The sequence below is a fragment of the Natrix helvetica genome, assembly GCF_964273705.1.
Source record: "Natrix helvetica genome assembly, chromosome: W".
Lineage (NCBI taxonomy): Eukaryota > Metazoa > Chordata > Lepidosauria > Squamata > Natricidae > Natrix > Natrix helvetica.
Genome location: NC_138555.1, coordinates 56,171,114 through 56,193,068, shown reverse-complemented (window position 1 = coordinate 56,193,068; position 21,955 = coordinate 56,171,114). Strand labels below are relative to the sequence as shown.

The 21,955-nt window shown below is 43.8% G+C and overlaps 2 protein-coding genes across 6 annotated transcripts in view; one reads left to right on the top strand and one right to left on the bottom strand.

The window, feature by feature from the left end:
* The window catches only part of LOC309400337 (YTH domain-containing protein 1-like), a 115,232-nt gene extending 96,294 nt beyond the window's left edge, over positions 1-18,938 (top strand). For 4 of the 5 annotated variants that reach the window (XM_081968761.1, XM_081968759.1, XM_081968760.1 and 1 more), the window contains 7 exons: positions 3,577-3,743; positions 6,295-6,377; positions 8,151-8,187; positions 8,272-8,311; positions 8,404-8,466; positions 12,442-12,576; positions 18,218-18,938. In XM_081968761.1, coding sequence (XP_081824887.1) covers positions 3,577-3,743; positions 6,295-6,377; positions 8,151-8,187; positions 8,272-8,311; positions 8,404-8,466; positions 12,442-12,576; positions 18,218-18,430 — 738 coding nt within the window. In that variant the 3' untranslated portion in view covers positions 18,431-18,938. The remainder of the gene's footprint in view (positions 1-3,576; positions 3,744-6,294; positions 6,378-8,150; positions 8,188-8,271; positions 8,312-8,403; positions 8,467-12,441; positions 12,577-18,217) is intronic. The other variant, XM_081968762.1, reaches the window with a different exon arrangement.
* On the bottom strand, positions 13,441-18,206 carry LOC309400291 (uncharacterized protein; the record flags this gene model as incomplete). Its single annotated transcript, XM_081968700.1, has 2 exons — positions 17,168-18,206; positions 13,441-16,719 (listed from the first exon to the last, which is right to left on the bottom strand). Exon 2 carries the CDS (start codon positions 14,833-14,835, stop codon positions 13,441-13,443), a length of 1,395 nt encoding a protein of 464 aa, XP_081824826.1. The 5' UTR covers positions 14,836-16,719; positions 17,168-18,206.
* Positions 18,939-21,955: the final 3,017 nt, after the last annotated feature.

The window sequence follows — 21,955 nt, the reverse complement described above, 5'->3', positions numbered from 1 at the left end:
GGGGCGAATGCTGCCTGTCTGCCTGCCCCCTCCCAAAGCAACTTTGGAGGTTTTCAAGCTCGTCTGGAAAGGCGTTTTTTTAAAAGAACCCCCCCCCCCCCAAATAGCTGCAAGATCTGGAGCTGCCAGTCTCCGGTAAGATGCGCATCTCGTGGCCCGCCCCGCCCCTGCCCCACCTGCCACCCCCTTGCACAGTAAAGAAAAACTTCTCAAGAATGCGAGAAGCTGTTAATTGCCTCAGCCTCACAAGGTTTTGTTTACTGTGCAAGGTTTTTCCCTGCACACAACACCTGAAAGATGCTCACAGTGGGGTCCAATTTGGGCCCACCCCCCACCCCAAGGCAAGGCCCATCAACCACAGTTAAACTCAATAAGCCAGGGGTTGCTCCCTCGACCAGCTCCACCAAAGATCCCCTTCATCCTTTTTGAGTCTGTCTGCTTTGCCGCCCAGGGAACAACCGAGCCAAACCACTCCTGCCTGGCAGCGCCCCCCCTACTCCCCACGCCCAACCGTTAAGCCAACCAATAGTGCACAACCAGAGCCGACTGGGCGCAAAGCTGGGGTGGCAATGGGCCTCTGAGGTCACCCTCCTGCCTCCTTGCCCAGCGCTCGCTCAGCTGCCCCCTCCAATCCCCTGGCTGAATGCAGCCACTCACCAGCGACTGCAAAACGAGGTCGTCCACTGCCTGTTTGCCCAGCGCTCGCTCAGAGACCTCATACCCAGCCCCCCTCCCAATGCTGCAGGGCGATCCAAAGAGGGGATGGGGATGCTGCAGAAAAGGCTGCCTTCCACTCACCTGCCAGCAGCTTCTGCCACTTGCTCTGCTTCTTCGCCGGTGGTAAGCGGCGCTGTGGCCAAGGAGCAGGCAGGTGGCTGGGTGGGAAGCCAGTGGGCTGCTTGGAGCCCGAAGCCCCACGGAGCTAGCATGAGAGGCATGCAGTGGAAGGCAGCCTTTTCTACAGCATCCTCCTCTCCTCTTTGGATCGCCCTGCAGCAGGGGGGCTCTGCCTTTGCAGAAATGGAGCGGGTGCATGTGCAGCAGCCCCGGGATGTTTGCTTGCCCTCCCACAGCATTGCTGCCGCCCCTCTCAGCGCCAGCACAGCATCTGCGTTTCCACCAAGGGCCGCCCACCCGCCCACTGGCCAGGCCGGGCTGGATGCCGACCTCAGAAGACAAGCGGGCATGGGGGATTGCCAGTAAGGCCATGTGGAAGGCAGGGAAACATGGCAGGGCCGCGGGGAAGGGGGCAGGGGCAGCTAGCTAAGTTGCGAATTGCAGGCTTGCCTGGCAGACAGATCAGGGGCGCAGCGCTTCAGGCAGACAAGCTGTAGAGCAGGGGTGGGCCGAGTGAGCGGTGACCGGGGAACCGGTTTGGGGGCATGGCCAGGATGCCATTACTATCAGTTCAGAAAGGTACGGCAGATTTTTACTACCTATTTGGGTGAACCAGACCGAATCGGTAGGAAACCACCTCTGATTCAAAGTTACAGCAGCACTGAAAAAAGTGACTTACGACCATTTTTCACACTTAAGACCGTTGTAGCATCCCCATGGTCACGTGATTCATATTCGGATGCTTGATAACTGAATCACGTTTATGACGGTTGCAGTGTCCCAGAGTCATGTAATCCCCTTTTGCAAACTTCTGACAAGCAAAGTCAAATATACCATTGTAAGCCAGTTTAACTTAACAACCGTGTTACTAAGAACTGCAGTGATTCACTTAACAAATGTGGCGAGAAAGGTTGTAAAATGGGACAAAACTCACTTAACAAATGTCTCATTTAACAACTTAAATTTTGGGTTCCATTGTGGTCGTAAGTCGAGGACTACTTGTAGTTATCACTGGAAATGGAGACTTCAGGGAAACTAGATATCTTAAGTTTTTGAACTGTGGTTAGGCTTATGAAGTCAGAGGTTGACCCAGAATCTATCAAAACAGGGATGGTGGTTTCCTGACCACTGGGAAGTGTCAGGGTAGAATCAAATTTTATTAACATACCTGAGCGTGGAAGTAATTGAGCTCCATACAGTGCTTGGGTGGAAGGGAACATCAGGTAACATACTAATGAACAATGAAAAGCAAACTAGAGTAAGAAATCGGATAGACCATTTCCAAAAAAATCAATTTAAAATTGAAGTTACTAAAATGAATACAAAGGCCTAAAACAATAGGCTCCAATTTCAAAAGTATGATGCTAAAATATTCATGCCTTAAATGTTTTTTTCTGTATAGTGTAGTGTAGTGTAGTGTAGTATAGTAGTATAGTAGTATAGTATAGTAGTGTATAGAATAGACAGGGTGAGCTGTCTGTGCCTTTCTGGTTCTTCTGCTCCCAGGGCTTGTCTGGCTGCTCCAGTTTGCATTGGCTCTTCAGCATCCAAATCCAAGGGCACAGGGAGGCTAGGGATAGTGACAGGGGAAGTCAGGTTTGGAAGCAGTTGGCTGGTTCTGCAACTCGAGATTCAGCTGTTCTAGCAGCTAGGTAGAGGTCTTGTAGACCCCGGGGAATCCTTTGTTGTATCAGTTGTGTCATTATGGCCTTCTTGAGGCCCTTCTTGAATTATGCTCTTAGGGCTGGCTCATTCCAACCCAGATCTGTTGCAATGAGTTTAAAATCTTCCATGTATGCTCTCATCGAGTTGTTGCCTTGGTGGAGTTGGAAGATGCCCTGTTCAGCAGTTTCTATCCTAATAGGGTCTCCAAAACACTCTCTAAATCTAGTGAGAAACTTTGGGTAACTATCCAGGATGTTCGTTTCAATGAGTGGAAGAGCCCATTTGGCAGTGGAGTCAGTTAAAAGAGTGAGGATGAAGGAGACACTTCATCTGTCTGTCGGAAGCTCCCCAGGTCGGGTGCTGATGAACACATTGCACTGTGCTAGGAATATTCTCATCAGGCTCACCAGTGAATCTCTGTGGTAGGCAGCTGGGAGACTTGGGAATAAGTGTGGCAGGAACTGGCAGTTGTGCCTGGGCTGGTGGTGCAGGTGGTTGTGGTTGCAGAGGAATACCTTGTTGAGTCAGGATCTGCATTTGCTGCATCATTTGTTGAAAATTGGCTGCAAGATTCCTGATTTCGTCTTCGATGCCATCTTGGTGTCTGCTAATAAAGCGGAGGTCTGGCTCATCTGCTATTGCTGCAGCTCTGGGATCTGAGGTCATGGCTAGGGTATTCCGGAGACCAAAAAGAATTTTGGTGAAGGGAGTTGGTCAGATTAATGTCAGGAGATTCAGGCAGTTCAAATGAGTATAAAGATTTATTGCAAAATTAAGCTCTCTTCAAGAATCTGACCAACTAACTGTCAAGAGAAATGAGCAGGAATTAAGAAGACATTCAAAGTGGGCTGGACTTAGATCTCTTGTGGGCATGCAGGGATTCATGACTTATGATGCATTTGACCCCTCTCTTGGGCTCAGCCTGGTCATCTCCTACACTTTCACATGTTTCTTAAATTAGGTGTTACCACTCATAAAATGTATTCATTTTCTCTTAGAATGAAACCACATAATTAAATATTGATTCCTTTGTGTGGGCTCTGACATGAACTTATCAACATTTAATTTTTACAGGAAATTGAGCTTGAATGTGGAACCCAACTTTGTCTCTTATTCCCTCCTGATGAAAGTATTGACTTGTATCAAGTCATTCATAAAATGCGTCATAAGAGAAGAATGCACTCTCAGCCCCAGTTAAGAGGTCGTCCATCCCGTCGAGAGCCACTTAGAGATGTGGGAAGGTTAGAAACATTTTTTGGACTGATAATAGGCACATGTGTCAGAATAACATGATGGAGGAATATGATTAATGAAAAAGCTTTCCCTGCAATCAAGAAGAGAGAAAATCCTCATATCAAGCTGCATGGATGGGCTTGTGGCTTCATTGAGGATTTCACATTGTCCCTCTCCCCCAGTTTGTCACTTTCAAGAGGAAAATGGAGACATTTTGCTTACACAGAAAATAAGTTCATGTCCATCTAGCTTTGACTTGATTTTTATACAGATTATATGGCTCTGTTAATTATGGGTAAGCTGATTTTTTTCAAGACCAGGTTAGGAGAAGGAAAATCAAGTCTCTGTGTTCCAAAATGTGTAAATATCTTGTAAAAGCCTTTACTTTTAGGTATATCTCTGGATAGGTCTTGTCAAATATGGGACTTTTATCAGGATCACTTATAATTTTGCAGAAAATGGTCGCCTCATTTTGAGGATGAAATATTTTTAATTTGCTTTTCAAGAAGAGCTTGTTTGAGACTGTTTCAAATTGTATCATCGTGCTGCAGTTAAGCCCATTTCAATATTCTCTTACATCTTGCTGAGCTTCTGGGAGTCATAGGTTCTCTCAAAGGAAGTAGCTCTTGGAGACCCAGCAACAAACCAAAAAGAATGGCTGTTGCTGTGTCTGTGTACACAACCTTTCCAGATGCTGGCAGCACCTCTGGACTTAAAAGTGGTTTTAGAGGATCACCATGGTTATTGATCACTGCTCTATGAACTTACCAACTTTCCCCAGAAAGAAGGGTATATCTTGTTACAGAATTGGAGGAGTCTTTGCAAAGGACTGATAACAATCCCTTCTATCCAACATGTTTCCCTGATCCCTGTGTAGCCACTTTGCTTTCTGATAAATCTAAAGCTTTTCTGCTAAAGACTGTATGGTTTGGGCTGAAACCAATTTGGTTAGAGTTTCCAGTTTGTGGAAATGTCCTGTGGTAGGTACAGATATCCAACGACACCACCCCCCCACCCCCAAATAGCCTTACTCTTAAAAGACATTGTAACCTGTAGATAGGATGAATCCTGGTAGTAACTCCCCTTTCTTTGGGCATAAAAGGACTGAGCACTAAGATGGCTTTTGAAATTAAGCCCTAAGAGATTTCCAGTGCAATAAAGTGTTTACAAGTGAAAGTTTTGCAATGGACTGCAAAGTATACATTATAACACCATTACACCTTCTCAAGACTGCCAGGGCCTCCATTTATGTATGTGGCTTTCAGCTTAAAGTCAGTAGTTGGACTACTATATGAACTGTTACTATCATATATTATACCAGTCGTAAGTGCACACTCAAACTACAAGAAAACAGTATGTTTATTCTTTTCACCAGCTATTTTCTAAATCTCTTTGATGTACATACAGTTGCTTTATTTTCTCAGAATTATGATACTTATTCTTAAGAATGATAATTTAAATAAGTGGGGAGGCAAGAGGAATCACTTCATGGTCTACAGGTAGTCTTCAACTTAAAACAGTACATTTAGTGACTATTCAAAGTTATAATGTCACTGAAAAAAGTGACTTATGACCATTTTTCACACTTACAACCATTGTAGTATCCCTATGATCATGTGATCAAAATTCAGATGCTTCTTGCAAGCAAAGTCAATGGGGAAGCCAGATTCACTTAACAACTGTGTTACTAACTTAACAACTGCAATGATTCACTTAACAACGTGGCAAGAAAGGTCATAAAATGGGGCAAAATTCACTTAACTGTCTCACATAACAAAATTTGGGCTCAATTGTGGTCGTAAGCCAAGGACTACTTATATTCATGTTTCCCTGTTTTAGAAATTCTGAAGGTGTATTTGGAAGGGAATATCAGGTAACATACTAATGAACAGTGAAAAGCAAACTAGAGTAAGAAATCTGAAAGACCATTTCCAAAAAATCAATTTAAAATTCATGTTACTAAAATGAATACAAAGGCCTAAAACAATAGGCTCCAATTTCAAGAGTATGATGTTAAAATATTTATGCCTTAAATGTTTTTTTCTGTATAGTAACTAGTAATTGTGTCTATGCAGGTTGGGATTTACATGTTGGAAATTGATAAAAGTTTTTTACAGACCAAGTAGGACAGTTAATCAGATCAAGCATATAAAATGTTCACAAATTGTGTGGGTTATGCTTGCAGGATACCCCTCAATATAGAAATTCTGTAAGCATCAAGTAGATGTCATGCTGCAAGTTTTATGGATACAGGAGAACAATACCCCAAAAAGTCAGTGATTTAAAAAAAATCACATTAAGATTGGATTTAGGTATGAATTCCCTGTTAAAAATCTAAAATCTTCACATCATAGTATTCTAGTTAATAACATACATTTTGTTGCTACTATAAATACTAATTCTTTGTGACAAATTCTGTGAAACTCATATAGGGAATTATAGAAAATACACCAAAAAAGCTCCAAAAAAGTTGTGGGGTGTTCTGGTAGGTCCTTCTAAGGATGTTTTATTTATGTACGTTGTTCCAAACAGTTCTTAATTATTGTCTAATTTATGTAGGCGTCGACCAGAGGATTATGATATTCATAACAGCAGAAAGAAACCAAGGACTGATTATCCCCCTGAGTTTCACCAAAGACCAGGTTAATATCTTATTGTTTAAATGTTTATGCACAAACTTACAGATTTATATATTAAAATAGTTGTGGGAATGTAAATATTAAATTATTTAAATTTAAAGTTGTAAAGGCTCTGATTAAGATAACTAGATATATGAGAATACACTGGAATGCATATAAGAATAAGGGGTACTAAAATAGTGTAGTCTTCCAAGATTTTGGACATGTGCTGGAGCCCATCCTCAGGGAACTTCATTGCAGTCATTGCAGAAACTGTCTTGCATGAACTAGAACACCGTGCATTTCAAAACTACACACCTAAATTTTGGTGCCGTTACATGGATGACACATATGTCATCATCAAAAGAAATGCATTGAAAGACTTTCATACCCTACTGAACTCCATCTTCCAAGACATACAATTCACAATAGAGGAAGAAACAACTAGACAATTACCATTTTTAGATGTGCTTGTTAATAGGCAGGAAGATGGAAGCCTAGAAACCATGGTTTCTCGCAAGGCCACCAACACTCCATGCATTCTTAGTTTCCACAGTAACCATCCACTGTCACACAAAAAGAGCTGCGTCAGAACACTATATGGCAGGGTAAGAACCCACTGTAGTACCCAGCAAGCTAAACAACAGGAGAGCAGGTACATGCGTGAACAATTCAGGCAGAATGGGTACCCACAAGCATTTATTACAAAATGCCTGCACAACACGCAAGGAAGAGAAAGGAAGAAAGAAGGTATAAAACCAACTATATGGAAGACCCTTCCATACATCAAAAAACATTTCAGAAGCAGTAGAATGCAACTTCCGAGATCTGCAAATGGGCATTGCACACTGCCCAGATGCTTACCATACAAGGTCAAATCATGCATTGTAAAGATTGCTTGGAGGTGGGAGATACTTCTAATGTAATCTAGCGGACCCATGCATGGATCGCCCTTGTGACTATGTAGGACAAACGGGGAGGAAGTTAACCACCAGGTTGCAAGAACACAAGTGAGCAGTCAGACGAGGAGATCTGAACTCATTGGTAGCGTCACATTGCAATGAACAAGGACATACAATCAATTTCACAAGCTACTAAGATTGTTGGCTGAGCAGGTACTAAAATAACCAGGGAAATGACTGAAGCCTGAGAAATGGGCCCCTTGTCAGTCAACAGGAGTGCTGATTTACAACGAGCTTATCAGGTACTTAGGAGCTGAGGACTTGGCAGTCCAAGGAAACAACAGCCAACAACTTAATCCAATCCAGTCATCAACACCCCAATAATCCATACCAGGCACCACACAAATACTACACATAGAATAGCCCAAACCACACATTCCAGGACAGAAGTTCCCTGAGGATGGGATGCAGCACAAGTCTGAAAGCTTGGTAAACCAAACCTCTGGTCCCAGTGACTGACCCAGATTGAATCCTACACCATGCATTACAGACTGTTCACTTAATTTCACACAATGTCATGGTGGGGGAGGGCATGGGGGCAATGGTCTTTCATCTACTGTATGACTGAACAGATTTCAGTAGCCCCAGCCAGTCTGGCTAAAGATATAAGATAGTATTAGTTGAAATTCAGCCTCCTGGAGCACAACGTCTTTAGCACCATTGCCATAAAGTGTTACATAGTTTTCCTAATTCTAATTCATGGGCCAGTTGGGAAGAGGAGGATCACTCCTTATCAGTAGCAAGGCAGTAGCATCCTTAAAGGAAAGATGATAATGGTTATTTATCTTGCCAAATCTAATAAATATGATATGTAACAGTGCTTGATTTTAAACAGGGTATTTAAAAGATCCCAGATACCAAGATATAGACAGGTAAGAAATGTTTAAACAATACTGTTTTCTAACCTGATGTATCTAGGTATTTGTGTCTAATTTAATAAAACTTATTCCCAACAGACGATTTTCAGGAGTTCGGAGAGATGTGTTTTTAAATGGGGTAAGTTTATGGTCTTTCATAGGTGGTAATGGTAGATGATTTTAGTATAGCTTGATTTTGACAGTCATGTATATGTCCTTTCTTTTTTGTAGTCTTACAATGATTATGTGAGAGAATTTCATAACATGGGTCCACCACCACCTTGGCAAGGAATGGTTCGTAATTTTGTATTCTTTGATTTTAGCACTACTACAACCATAGTATTATCAGGGAATATTGATATATACAGCTGTCCCTCTCATTTATGTGGAAAATAGCATTTTGCTGTGGCTTTAAGTCTCACTTGAAAATTTTGGGCAGACCTTTATGGTGTAACTTCCTAATTTTAATAAAATGAGAGGTCTAATCAAGAAGTAGTTCCTGTGAAAATGCATTCTTGGCATAGCACATTCCATCAATGAAATCTGTAGACTACAATTTAAAGTAGTAACTCCAAGTTTCACAGAATGTTCTTCGTGCCATAGTCTATTTAAAAATTGTACATGATCTCAGTGGGAAAGAACTAGATCAGGCTTACAGAACATCCGTTGCCTCAAGGACTTTAACTGAGGATTTGATGAGAAACTGGCAAGAAAGTTTGGAAATTGCAGTCACATGACCACGAAAAACCACAATTGGTCATAAAGGTGACCAGCTGCCAAGCACTTGACATGCGGTCATGTGACCAAGTTGTAGCTTGACCATATATGATGGCCAGGGGAGCTTTATGGATATTAAAGCACCTATTCCATCATAAATGCAGAAGGTTTTTTAATGACTGGTCGCAAGTTGAGGACTAGCTGTAATAAAACCCATAGCTGAAAAACAGAACTTAATATTCTCCAAAGAAATGCTGTGCTAGAAATAGTAGCATTTCAGATGAGTATGAGGAGAAAAATAAGTCTCAATTAATCAATAAGAGGCCATAGATGAAATGGTATGTGGAAATGACCTTAGAAGACAATACAATACAATACAATACAATAGTAGAGTTGGAAGGGACCTTGGAGGTCTTCTAGTCCAACCCCCTGCCTAGGCAGGAAACCCTATACCGTTTCAGACAGATGGCTATCCAACATCTTCTTAAAGACTTCCAGTGTTGGGGCATTCACAACTTCTGGAGGCAAGCTGTTCCACTGATTAATTGTTCTAACTGTCAGGAAATTTCTCCTCAGTTCTAAGTTGCTTCTCTCCTTGATTAGTTTCCACCCATTGCTTCTTGTTCTACCCTCAGGTGCCTTGGAGAATAGTTTGACTCCCTCTTCTTTGTGGCAACCCCTGAGATATTGGAACAATGCTATCATGTCTCCCCTAGTCCTTCTTTCTCTTAAGCTAAACATACCCAGTTCCTGCAACCGTTCTTCATATGTTTTAGTCTCCAGTCCCCTAATCATCTTTGTTGCTCTTCTCTGCACTCTTTCTAGAGTCTCCACATCTTTTTTACATCGTGGCGACCAGAACAGGGAAGAGCCCTCAACCATGGGAACAGTTGGATAAGAGGCAGCTTAGCATGTAGCAGTAATGTGGGCATGGCAAACATCTCAGAAGTGACCCTCCCTTGGTTTCTTGGGCTGTAAAAGCACCAGGGGAGAAATGTATTTTCAGAATTGTAAGATTCTGATAATGTAACTTTAGAATAAAGTAGAATTAGTTCAACTGGGTGTACTTCCTTCCTCACAAGGCTGACATAAGCTATGTGATTCCAGAACATTTCTAGAACATTCCATTTCTCCTCCAGGTGTTCTGGGATGATCCAGCTTGGGAAATTAGTTCCCCAAATTGGAAATGATTTGTAGTATTCAAGATAGATTTTGGTTTTCCAGAAGGATTTTTAAGAAAATTACCAAACCATGCCACAAAACTGTTCAATATTGTTTGAAAGAGAAATGGAACATTTCAGGACATTCAGTCCCAACACAACTGCTGTTACAGTTCTAGTATTTTAGTTTTTGTAATGCATTTCTAAAAAGAAAAACCTTATAAAAACTTTTCTTGTTGAGACCAGCTGAGAACTTACCTCGAACCACCTCCATTCTTGTTACTCCAATATGTTTTTCCCTATCTCCCCTTAGATAACACCAACACACTTTTCTCCAGCCCTGCCCCACCCCAATATATTTACTCAAAATGCTTGGTTTATTTGATAATTAGAACACCATTGACCTGAAAGAATAGACTAGAATAGAATAGAATTTACTTTGTATATGGAATATTTTGCAGTAGCTTAATTTTTACTGTTTTAATGAACTTAGCCACAAAAAGTCTACTGTGGGAGTCTACTTTTGCACAGCTTCCCTGAGGAAAATCATATGAAACCTGGCAGGGCCTGTCTCATAATGGTCAACCAGTATTCATTTTTTCTTTAAAGAAATTAAATTACCAGTTTCTGTCCTTTGTAAAAATGAATTTTCACAAACCCATTGATGTACAGTATAATTTGGTACACTGTATTCTTCATAATTCTGCCAACCTAGCAGTTCGAAAGCACGTAAAAATGCAAGTAGAAAAATAGGGACCACTTTGGTGGGAAGGTAACAGTGCGCTTAGTCATGCCAGCCATATGACCACAGAGACATCTTCAGACAGCGCTGGCTCTTCGGCTTTGAAACTGAGATGAGCACCGCCCCCTAGAGTTGGGAACGACTAGCACATATGTTCGAGGGGAACCTTTACCTTTACTTTTTTCTTCATAAGGGATCCTCCAATAGGAGATCATAAATACTATCAAACAAAAGAAAGGTAATCATTGTTTCTCAGTGATAATGAGAGATTGGGGAGTTTGGATTTTCTAATCAAGATCCAGGTGGAGGAAGATGCTTTGAATCCTCCTAATAGAAACTTTGCTTTTGAATGATCAAATAGGGTCCAAAACCAAATTTGTAGTTGATGCATAGTCCTAATGCAGTAATAATGTCAGAGTGAGCACAGTGTGACTATGTGAGACAACCCAAGAGCAAATACAGTAAACAGAGGTTTGTAATTAAATAGTGGTTTTATCTACAAATAATATATACATACATGTACTTTAGTCAGACCTCAAACAAAGAGCAATCAGCAATTACAGCACACACAGAGAGAGAGATACACCCCAACAGGGCCTCTTCTTATTACAGGCTCTTAAAGTGATACAGCCCCAAAACCTTGCTGACTCATTCCTAGCATTACATCATCGTAGCAGCTGGTCAGCTCTTAAATCATTACCCTGACAAATACTGAATAGGGTGATTTCAGTTGAAGGTTTTATTGAACAATTGACCTTCCTTATTGATGGAATGCTATTCTATCTTATTACAAAAAAGATATTTAAGGGAGTCTTTTACTAGCAGTAAAAGGTAAAAGAGTCCCTACTGATGTATTTGAGCACAGTGGCACAGTGGTTAGAGTGCAGTACTGCAGGCTACTTCTGCTAATCACCGGCTGCCAGCAGTTTGGCAGATCGAATCTCACCAGGCTCAAGGTTGACTCAGCCTTCCATCCTTCCAAAGTCAGTAAAATGAGTACCCAGATTGTTGGGTGGCAATATGCTGACTCTGTAAACCACTTAGAGAAGGCTGTAAAGCACTGTGAAGCAGTATATACTGTAAGTCTAAGTGCTATTTCTATTTTACTCCGCTAGTCATTGCTGACTATAGGGGACAGTGCTCATCTCCGTTTCAAGGCCTTTGAGCCAGTGCTGTGCAAAGACATTTCTATGGTCATGTGGCCAGCATGACGTCACGGAGCGCTGTCACCTTTCCACTGAAATGGTACCTATTTATCTACTTGCATTTGCATGCTTTTGAACTGCTAGTTTGGCAGGAGCTTGGGCAAGGACGGGAGCTCACCCTGTCATGTGACGCTCAGGTCTTGAACCTGGGCTTCCAGCCAACAAGCCCAGCATCTTAACTGCTGAGTCACCACACCATTTACTAGAAGTAGGTATGAGGAAATGCTCTAAATAACTTCAGCCTTTTTCTGGGGTCAGTTGTGAAAATGTACTTGTTGCAAAAAGGTTTAATCACATAAGGATCCAAATATCATTTAGATATATCTCCTTTGAAGCATTTTCATGCTTGCAGTATTGCTCAAATGTCGAATTATATTTTCTGGTTGATGCTGCTATGTTCTGGGGTTGCAGATTACTGGAGTAACAGGAAAATGTTTCTTTTTAGCCTCCTTACCCAGGTATAGAACAGTCTCCCCATCACCCATACTACCAGCACCATGCTCCTCTTCCACAGGCTCCTCCTTCTTACTCAGGACACCATCCCATACCACATGATGCACGGTACAGGGATAAGCGAGTGGTAAGTGCAGCCTCAGTCACTGCCAAGTTAGGAAAATGCACACATCAGATTTGGTTGAGAACCATTATGTTCATTATGAAAGATCTACAGCTAAATATCTAGGTCTAGATATTTACATGAGAGCCAATTTGGTGTACTGATTAAGGCATCAGGCTAGAAAGCAGAAGACTGTGAGTTCTAATCTCACCTTAGGCACAACACCAGGTGGATGACCTTGGGTCAGTCACTCTTTCGGTGGGTGACCTTGGGTCAGTCACTCTTTCGGCCCTAGTTACGAGGAAATGTCAAACTACTTCTGAAAAACCTTGCCAAGAAAACTGCAGCGACTTGTCCAGGCAGTCTTCACGAATTGGACACAATTGAATGAAAGGGAAATATATATATTTACGTATTTCTAAACTTCAGTGTGGTAAGGTTTGCAAGCAGCATATTTCAAAAATGTCAATTAAAAAAATAAAGATCAACATGTGAAAACTGTAGAGAGTAAAGAGGACGGTCCTTAGGCAGAAAGGGGAGAGTTATCAAAGATCCAAGGAAAAAGGAACGTTGGTCCTTACCTGAACGTTAGTTTTCTGTGTGGATGTGGGAGGGGCTACGCGTGGGTATCAACACAGCCTGATTGGTGCAGAGACTGAGGGAATTTCTTAGCCACACGTCCTCCTTCCCTTTGGCTCCCAGTTTTCCGTAAGGCCACGGCAAGCAGTCCACCTGAAAGGCATAACAAGACAACCAGGCCACCCCCAGCCCTTCACCTAACCACTACATCTTGCTAGGGAGGAATGTAGCCCGCCCCACATCCACACAGAAAACTAACGTTCAGGTAAGGACCAACGTTCCTTTTTCCTGTGTGGGATGTGGGAGGGGCTACGTGTGGGACATACCCAAGCTATCGTCCCTAGGGAGGGAGTCTAGGACGTAGAAGCTGGGGTGGCTATCACCTGTTGGAGAACCCTGCGACCAAAGGAAGGCACAGCGGATGTGAAGGCATCCAGCCGATAATGGTGAATAAAGGGCGACGGGGTGGACCACGTGGCTGCCCTGCAAATGTCCTCGAACGGAGCCCTGGTCGACCATGCTGGTCGCCGCGCTCCGTGTGGAATGGGCCATAATCCCTGGGGGAGGGGCCTGACTTGAGACCTCGTAGGCCATGACAATGGCCTGCCAAATCCACCTCCCGATGGGGGAAGGTGTAACCCTAGCTCCCATGGTAGCGGGTAGGAATGACACAAACAAAGCCTCAGACCTGTGACTTGAGGCTGTGCGTCGGAGGTATTTCCTAAGGGCCCTTGAAACATCCAACCTGTGCCACAGGCGTTCCCTATCGTGAGAGGGGGCAGGACAGAAATTCGGGAGAACCACCTCCTGTGCCCTATAGAAAGGGGTGTTCACCTTAGGGATGAAGGCCAGGTCCAACCTGAGGACCACCCAGTCCTGATAGAACACACAGAGGTCCCCCCTGGATGACAGTGCCCCCAGCTCCGAAATGCATCTGGCCGATGTTATTACCACCAGGAATGTGACCTTTAGGGTCAGGAGCCGAGGGTGGACCGTCCTCAAGGGCTTGAAGGGTGACCCTGTCAGAGCCCGAAGAACCAAAGGCAGATCCCAGGAGGAGAACCTATGTATCGTGGACGAGCAAATATTCACCACCCCCCAAAGGAACCATTTAACCATCAGGAGTTGAGAAAGAGGGACAAGGCCCTCCACAGCGAGCACTGTAGACAGTGCCGCCACCTGGTGACAGAGGGTGCTATGAGACAATCCCCTGTCCAACCCATCCTGCAGAAATTCCAGGACCTGAGGGAGGGATGCAGAAGCTGCCGGAACGTTCGTGGAGGCACACCACCTCACGACCGCCGCCCACGTAGAATTGTAGATCCTAGTGGTCGACGGATGCTTCGAGGGTTCAATGGTCGCTATGACCCTCGATGAGAGGTTGGTGTTTCTCAAGAGGCTCCGCTCAAGTGTCAGGCGGTTAAGTGGAGCCACTGAGGCTCCGGATGGACCAGGACCCCCTAGCACAAGGAGATTTCCTCCTGAGGAATCCTCCACAGGGGCAAGATTGACATCTGGACCAGGTCCGCAAACCACGGCCGTCTGGGCCGGTGTGGGGCCAGGAGAATGATGACAGCCCTCTCTGCCTCTACCTTCCTCAGGGTCCCCGGAATCAGGGGGAGGGGTAGAAAGGCATAGAGTAGACCGCTTGGCCAGCTGCTCCACAGGGCGTCCGTCCCTTCCGCTCCCCGCGCTGGAAACCATGAAAGGAAGCGCGGGAGTTGTGCGTTCACCGGGGTTGCAAAGAGGTCCACCGGGGGGGTGGGGGTGCTGAATCGCTGGCAAATCCTCCGGAACAGATTGGGGTGGAGCTGGCACTCCCTGTGGTCCATGGTTGTACGGCTGAGCCAGTCAGCCTGGTGGTTGGCTGTCCCTGAGATGTGCTCTGCCACTATCGATGACAAGTGTCTCTCCGCCCATGACCCGAGCTTCAGGACTTCCAGTCATTGGCTCCTCGAGTGCATGCCCCCCTGGCGATTCACGTGCGCTTTTGCAGCGACGTTGTCCGTCAGAAGAACATGCCGGCCGGCCAAGAGGTCGTGAAAGTGGCAAAGCTCCAGACAAACCGCCTTCAATTCCATCAGTGCCCCCCAGCCGAAAAGGCTGGCATCTGTCGTAACCATGATGCGGTCTGGTTCCCTGAATTCGACTCCCCGATCCAGCGCTGGGGAAAGCCACCACCGGAGGGAAAGCCTCACGTCCACCGGCAAGGTGATGAGAACTGCAGAATTGCTGAGCAGTCGCTGTTGGTACGGAATGAGCGCCCATTGAAGAGGCCTGGCATGCAGACACACCCACGGTACGATGCCGATGCAAGAGACCATCTTGCCCAGGAGTCAGGACAGGTTCAAGATGGAAATGGACCTTTTCGCGCACACCTGCTGAACCAAGGTCCGGAGGCTCAACCGACATTCTGAAGAAAGCAGCACCCGGGATCAGGAGGAAGAGCTTCCTCATCCTCAGAAACTTCTGCCTCACGCTGGGTCTCCTGCCTCATGACTGACCCCGCACTGACCACGGAAGGAGAGCGTGGCCTGGAAGCCTCCCGGGAAAAAGCCCTATCGCTAGACCTCCTGACCTGAGATCTCTCACGAGGCAGCCTGTGGCCCTGAGAACGGGCCTCTTGCTGGCTCAGGCCTGTGGCGATGCCCTGAGAGATGGCAGAATCAATAAGTCTCCTGATACTCTGGGAGAAGATCCAGATCCTCCAGGTCTTCAACCGTGGGCCTCAGCCCGAAGGGGGGCCAAAACAGGGGGGGTAGTCTCTAGAGGTGCCCTCCAATGGATCCCCCATAACATCCCTGACTGACCCGGGAGAGTGGGGAGGGGATGGAGAAATCTCGTGGCTATTGTGCCTGGAAGGCCTGGCAGGTGACCCTGGAGAAGAAATGGAAGGGCTAAAACCTCTGGCCAGTGACCTGGACCTGTGTAATGGACTAGGTCTGCTGGCACAAGCCTCCTGCTGCCTGCCTGTGGAGTCCTGAACAGTAGCCCTGGAAGAGCGCTGGGAGGCCAGGAGCTTGGAAGTAGCCGCTCTGGTGCGGGGCCTGGGGCCACTCTCCTCCGCCCCCATGTCCTGAAGCTCCCCTGGTGAAACCGGCCCAGCTGCAGCCCTGGCAGCCGCCATCGTACTCACAGTCAGGTGCCAAGTGGTAAAGCCGCTAAAAGCCTTCAGGCGCTACAGCTGTGGGAGATCCTAGGCTGCTCCCTGCTCCAAAAGGCTTACCCCAGCCTCGATTAGTGGCCGCGATGCTGGGGAGCTGTTCCGGCAATCCACGTCACTCCCAAGATGGCCACTGCCTTGTGGCATGCCTTGTGGCATGCCTTGTGGCCACCCAAGATGGCTGCTGCCATCCGAAACTTTGTCACGAGATTGCCACGCGCGCCTCCTCGTCACGCGATTGCCGCGTGCCTCCTCTTCACGTGATTGTTGCTCGCCTCATCGTTGCATTGGGCTCTCCAAGCCCATTCTTGCCGGTGCAGCCTCTCCCGACGAGCTGCGAAATGGAGCCTGCCACCCCCACATTCCCAGGGAGCCGGCATTGCTCCGCGTGGCAATTGGGGGGTGGGGGAGAAAAACGCCGACCCCTGTTAGGGTGTAACCAACAAGTTGGGTAGACAATATATTGCACAAGGCATGTTATGTATCTTTAAGAGAGGAGCTCTGCTAATTAGTAGATTACAGCATTTAAATTGCAGCTGATGTTGTTGCTCTCTCTCTCTCTCTCTCTTGATTGATGTATGATAACTGCTGTCTAACTGTTACTACTGTTGCTACTACTTACTGTGTGTAAGTTATTTGCTACTTGTATCCAAGTTATCTTGGTAGTATTGGACTGTTTTTTTCTGTGTATGACTTTTTGGCTGTGTTTATGGATTTTGCTATATTCTTCAAAAAGTAAAGTTTATTTTGTTACTTTACTATCCATTATTCAGTGTGGTTGCTTTATCTATCGCACGCTGCGTATACTTTACAGGGTTGCTCTGTTATAACCTCGACCTGGGGTTCATTGCTAGTGCTTAATCGCACCAGTACCTAACATTCCCCCCCTCCAGGTGGCAATGGAAAAGCGGCCCCTTTAACAGCCAGCAGCCCAAGTAATTTGGAATTTAAAATGCCCAATTCAGCCAAATCCAACAAGTTCTTAGTTTTCCCAAGCAGGAGCCAACAAAAACAGTCTGCTTGACCAAAGACTGAAGGAAAACTGGGAGCCAAAGGGAAGGATGAGGTTTGGCTAAGAAATTCCCTCAGTCTCTGGACCAATCAGGCTGGGTTGATACCCACGCATAGCCCCTCCCATATTCCACAAAGGAAAAACATAGATTAAGTCGAGGTCGTGTAGAAAGTGTGCACAAACACCTTCCTAAATCACATGGTTATAAGAGAGGAGGAGCACAATCAGACTTGCAATATTGTTACTATCTAAATAAAAGTAGTCTTTAGTATATACTAACAATCTTAAGATTAGAACAGTGAACTATCTTTCTCTGGATAATTGGTAGCCTGCGGGATCGTATTCTGCCCCATACATCCCTACGACCCATCCGCTCGCACAGAGAGGGACTTCTCCAGGTGCCGTCCACCAGACAGTGCCATGGGGCGGCGCCTAGGAGCAGAGCCTTCTCTGTGGCGGGCCCAGCCCTGTGGAATGACCTCCCCCCGGATATTAGGACCACTACTGACCTCCGCTCCTTCCGTGTCAAGCTCAAGACCCACCTTTTCCAAATAGCTGGCCTGGCTCAACCATAACTTCGTAACGCTCCTGATGGGTTTTTTAATTTAGTAATTTTATTTAAGGGGATTTTAAATTGTGTTTTTAATTGTCTTTCACTTATAAGTCAACTCTCCTCCATGCACATATGTATATGTCTCTGTTCTTTTTGTATATATGTTTGTCTTATGTGTATTTTTATTTGTTTTGATTGTACGCCGCCCCGAGTCCTTCGGGAGAGGGTTGCGGCTAATCAAATAAAAAATATTATTATTATTATTATTTAGATCAAGTATTTCTAGGAACTCCCAAGTTGGTAGAAGGAATTCTGATTTTAAACTCAGTGATATTTGAAGTTATTCTGTCTTCCATAGCATGACTATGACATGAGGGTAGATGACTTTCTACGACGGACACAAGCAGTTGTCAGCGGCCGGAGAAGCAGGCCTCGAGAGAGAGTGCGGGATCGTGAACGAGATCGGCCACGAGATGCCCGAAGAGACAGAGATCGAGAACGGGGCAGGGAAAGGGAAAAGATATGTGATAGGGGCAGAGACAGAGGAGAAAGAGGAAGGTACAGAAGATAAATGTATTGTGAAACTACAGTTACTTAAGAAAGGAAAGGCTTGTATATTTGTGTGTTTACAGGTAATAAACTTCTATTTTCATAGGTCATCATACTTGATTGTGTAGAAGGATTTATAATTGACCCTGTTTGTTCCAAGCATGCCATAAGCTGTGAACTGGGAAAACTTCTATCTGCCAAAAATATGTGCAAATCTTGACCCTTCACTTAATAATTTCATTTGAGCAGTTCAGAAGACAAACATTTAAAGAATGTAGATGCATTTTTCCAGTATGTTTATCTTAACAGTAATTTAATTATACGTTCCTTTGAATGCAAGTTAATAGCTGCCATAATTTTTGCTCTGGTTTTTTGACATGTAGTTTTTACTATTTCGCGCTACTATCAAGTATGCAAAAACTGGGTGTGTAATAGTTGGCTGTATGGCAGTGTTGCAGTTGCCTTTTGTTTTTCTGATTATTTAATTCCTGTAAAGTCAATAATAAAAGCAATAGTAGTATAGTATTGAACCTGTGCTCTGATGGTATTTTGTTTAATGAACTTATCTAATCACCTCATTTGTACCCTTTTTTCTCCAGATTGACCATACTGTTTAAAACACCCACATGTGTGTGTGAGCACAAATACTGATGTATTCTATATTGCTACCATTCCTTTTTTTATAATAAATTGCTAACAGTCAACTTCCATGCTTTCTGGCTTCTAAAAAGACAGATTGATTTGTCAATGTCATTGCAGGCATTCAGGCCTCACCATACTGTATTGTTGGAGAAAAAAGGAGGCGCCACCAGGGTTGTTTTAGGTAGTGGTGATTACCCAAATAATTTCCATTCCTATCCAATATGCTTAACCATTTATATTAACAAAATTCTCTGCATTCTTTCAGATTCTTTAACCTTAAAGGGAAAATATTGTTTCATCCATTTTAAAAACATTTCTAAAATGAAAACATTCTAATACATCTTTTTTTAACTTTTTCTTAGCATATATACTTTAAAGTTCACTTTCAGACCAATAAAATTCCAACTAACTCCAGTTAACTCATTAAATGTAGATTACTCTCTCCAAGTTACCCTCATAGAATATCTCCAAGTTACCCTCATAGAATAAAGCTCTAATTTTTCTTTAGACTAATACATCTTTCTCTTTAACTTTCTCTTTAACTTTCTCTTAACATAGATATTTTCCAATACACTTTCAATGATATTTTGCAAACTTTAGGAATTATTTAAGTATTAAATATATAAAGGGAAAAATACATTTTCACACTTTAGATTAAAGACTCTTTCAATTACAAATATCAAACTGATGAAAATCCTTCCTAATTCCAATTGACTCATTAAGTTTAAGTCACTCATTCCAGTTTGCCTTCATGGAATAAAATCTTTTTTTTCTCTGGAATGTTTGTCAAGTAGTTTATAAGGTTCTCTTTTTCTCAAGGATTTTGCAACCTTGTTAATATCCATGAGGAAACTGTCCTAAACTTGTCCTCTTAGAAGTTGCAAATTTTCTTGAAGCTCTTCTTTCAATTGTGTTGAGCCATCATAATAAAAATTGGTGTCAGGTTTATTTTCCAAAATTACAATTGACTCCTCTGCATTGTCAACTACTTGTGAAGTTGCCTCAGTGGTTTGGTAACTTTCTACACATGGAACACTTTCTCCCTCCCTCTCTCTTGCTTTCTCCCTTCCCTTCCTCTGATTGGCTGGTGGTGACCTGTCTTGTGTGCCAAAAAGCCTTGGGTGAACAGTATTTTGGCAAATGGGCCATGACAAAGGGCCTGGGATGGAAGAGGCTGGAGCCCATTGGCCTGGGTGAACAGCTAGGGTCATATCAGTGGAGGTGAAACAGTAGGAGTTAATGGCTGGGGGTGGAACCCTGGTGGCAAACCAGGGATGGCCAAGGGTACGAGGCGAACAGTCCCATTCCATTCCCTTTGTACTGCCAAACAACCTAGGATAGAAATAATTGGAATATTATTCTATGTGGCCCAAATTGCAAACAATGTGAGATTTTTTTTCCTGGCCCATGTATTTCATATTTTCTAGCTTGTGTGAGTTTGGGAGATTTTATTGGGTCATGGATCTTTTAATGTTTGCTCCTTGTGAAACTGCTGAAATTCCTATGGAATTGCAAGATAATATAAATGCAATAAATACAATTAAATGTCATTCTTTTTCATGACCACAAAATAGTGAACTCATTTTGTTTTAAATTCTACTTGCCATTTAAAACCTGTTGCATACCAGATGCTTACAGAACCACTGAACTATATCTTTCAAAGATCCTGGAGCACCAGGGAACTGCCAGAGGACTGGAAAAGAGCTGATGTAGTTCCCATCTTCAAAAAAGAAAAAAAATAGATCCAGGGAACTACAAACCTATCATCCTGACCTCAATACCAGGGAAGATTCTGGAAAAGATAATCAAGCAACGAATCAGCTAATACCTAGAAGCCAACAAAGTAATAACCAAAAGTCAACATGGGTTTGTCAAAAACAGATCATGCCAGACTAATCTTATTGCATTCTTTGACAAAGTGACAAAATTAGTGGACCAGAGGAATGCCGTCGATATAATTTACTTGGACTTCAGTAAGGCATTTGATAAGGTAGACCATAACCTACTACTAGATAATGTAGAAAAATGTGGGTTAGACAGCATCACCACCAGATGGATTCATAACTGGCTGACCAACCACACTCAACGTGTAGTCCTCAATGGAACTGCATTTACATGGAGGGAAGTATGCAGTGGAGTACCCCGAGGCTCTGTTTTAGGCCCAGTACTCTTCAACATCTTCATCAATGATTTGGACGAGGGGATAAATGGGGAACTCCTCAAATTTGCAGATTGACACCAAGCTGGCAGGAATAGCCAACACTCCCGAAGATAGGCTTAAGATACATAAGGATCTTGACAAACTTGAACATTGAGCACTGTCTAACAAAATGAAATTCAATGGTGAAAAAAGTAAGGTTCTACATTTAGGCAAGAAAAACAAAATGCACAGGTACAGTATATGTGGGACCTTGCTCAATAGTAGTAACTGAGAGGGATCTTGGAGTCCTAGTGGACAACCATTTAAATATGAGCCAGCAGTGTGCAGCAGCTGCCAAAAAAGTCAACACAGTTCTAGGCTGCATAAACAGAGGGATAGAATCAAGATCACGTGAAGTGTTAATACCACTTTATAATGCCTCGGTAAGGCCACACTTGGAATACTGCATTCAGTTTTGTTCGCCACGATGTAAAAAAAGATGTTGAGACTCTAGAAAGAGTGCAGAGAAGAGCAACAAAGATGGTTAGGGGACTGGAGACTAAAACATATGAAGAACGGTTGCAGGAACTGGATATGTCTAGTTTAATGAAAAGAAGGACTAGGGGTGACATGATAGCAGTGTTCCAATATCTCAGGGGCTGCCACAAAAAAGAGGGAGTCAAACTATTCTCCAAGGATTTGAGTGTAGGACAAGAAGCAATGGGTGGAAACTAATCAAGGAGAGAAGCAACTTAGAACTAAGGA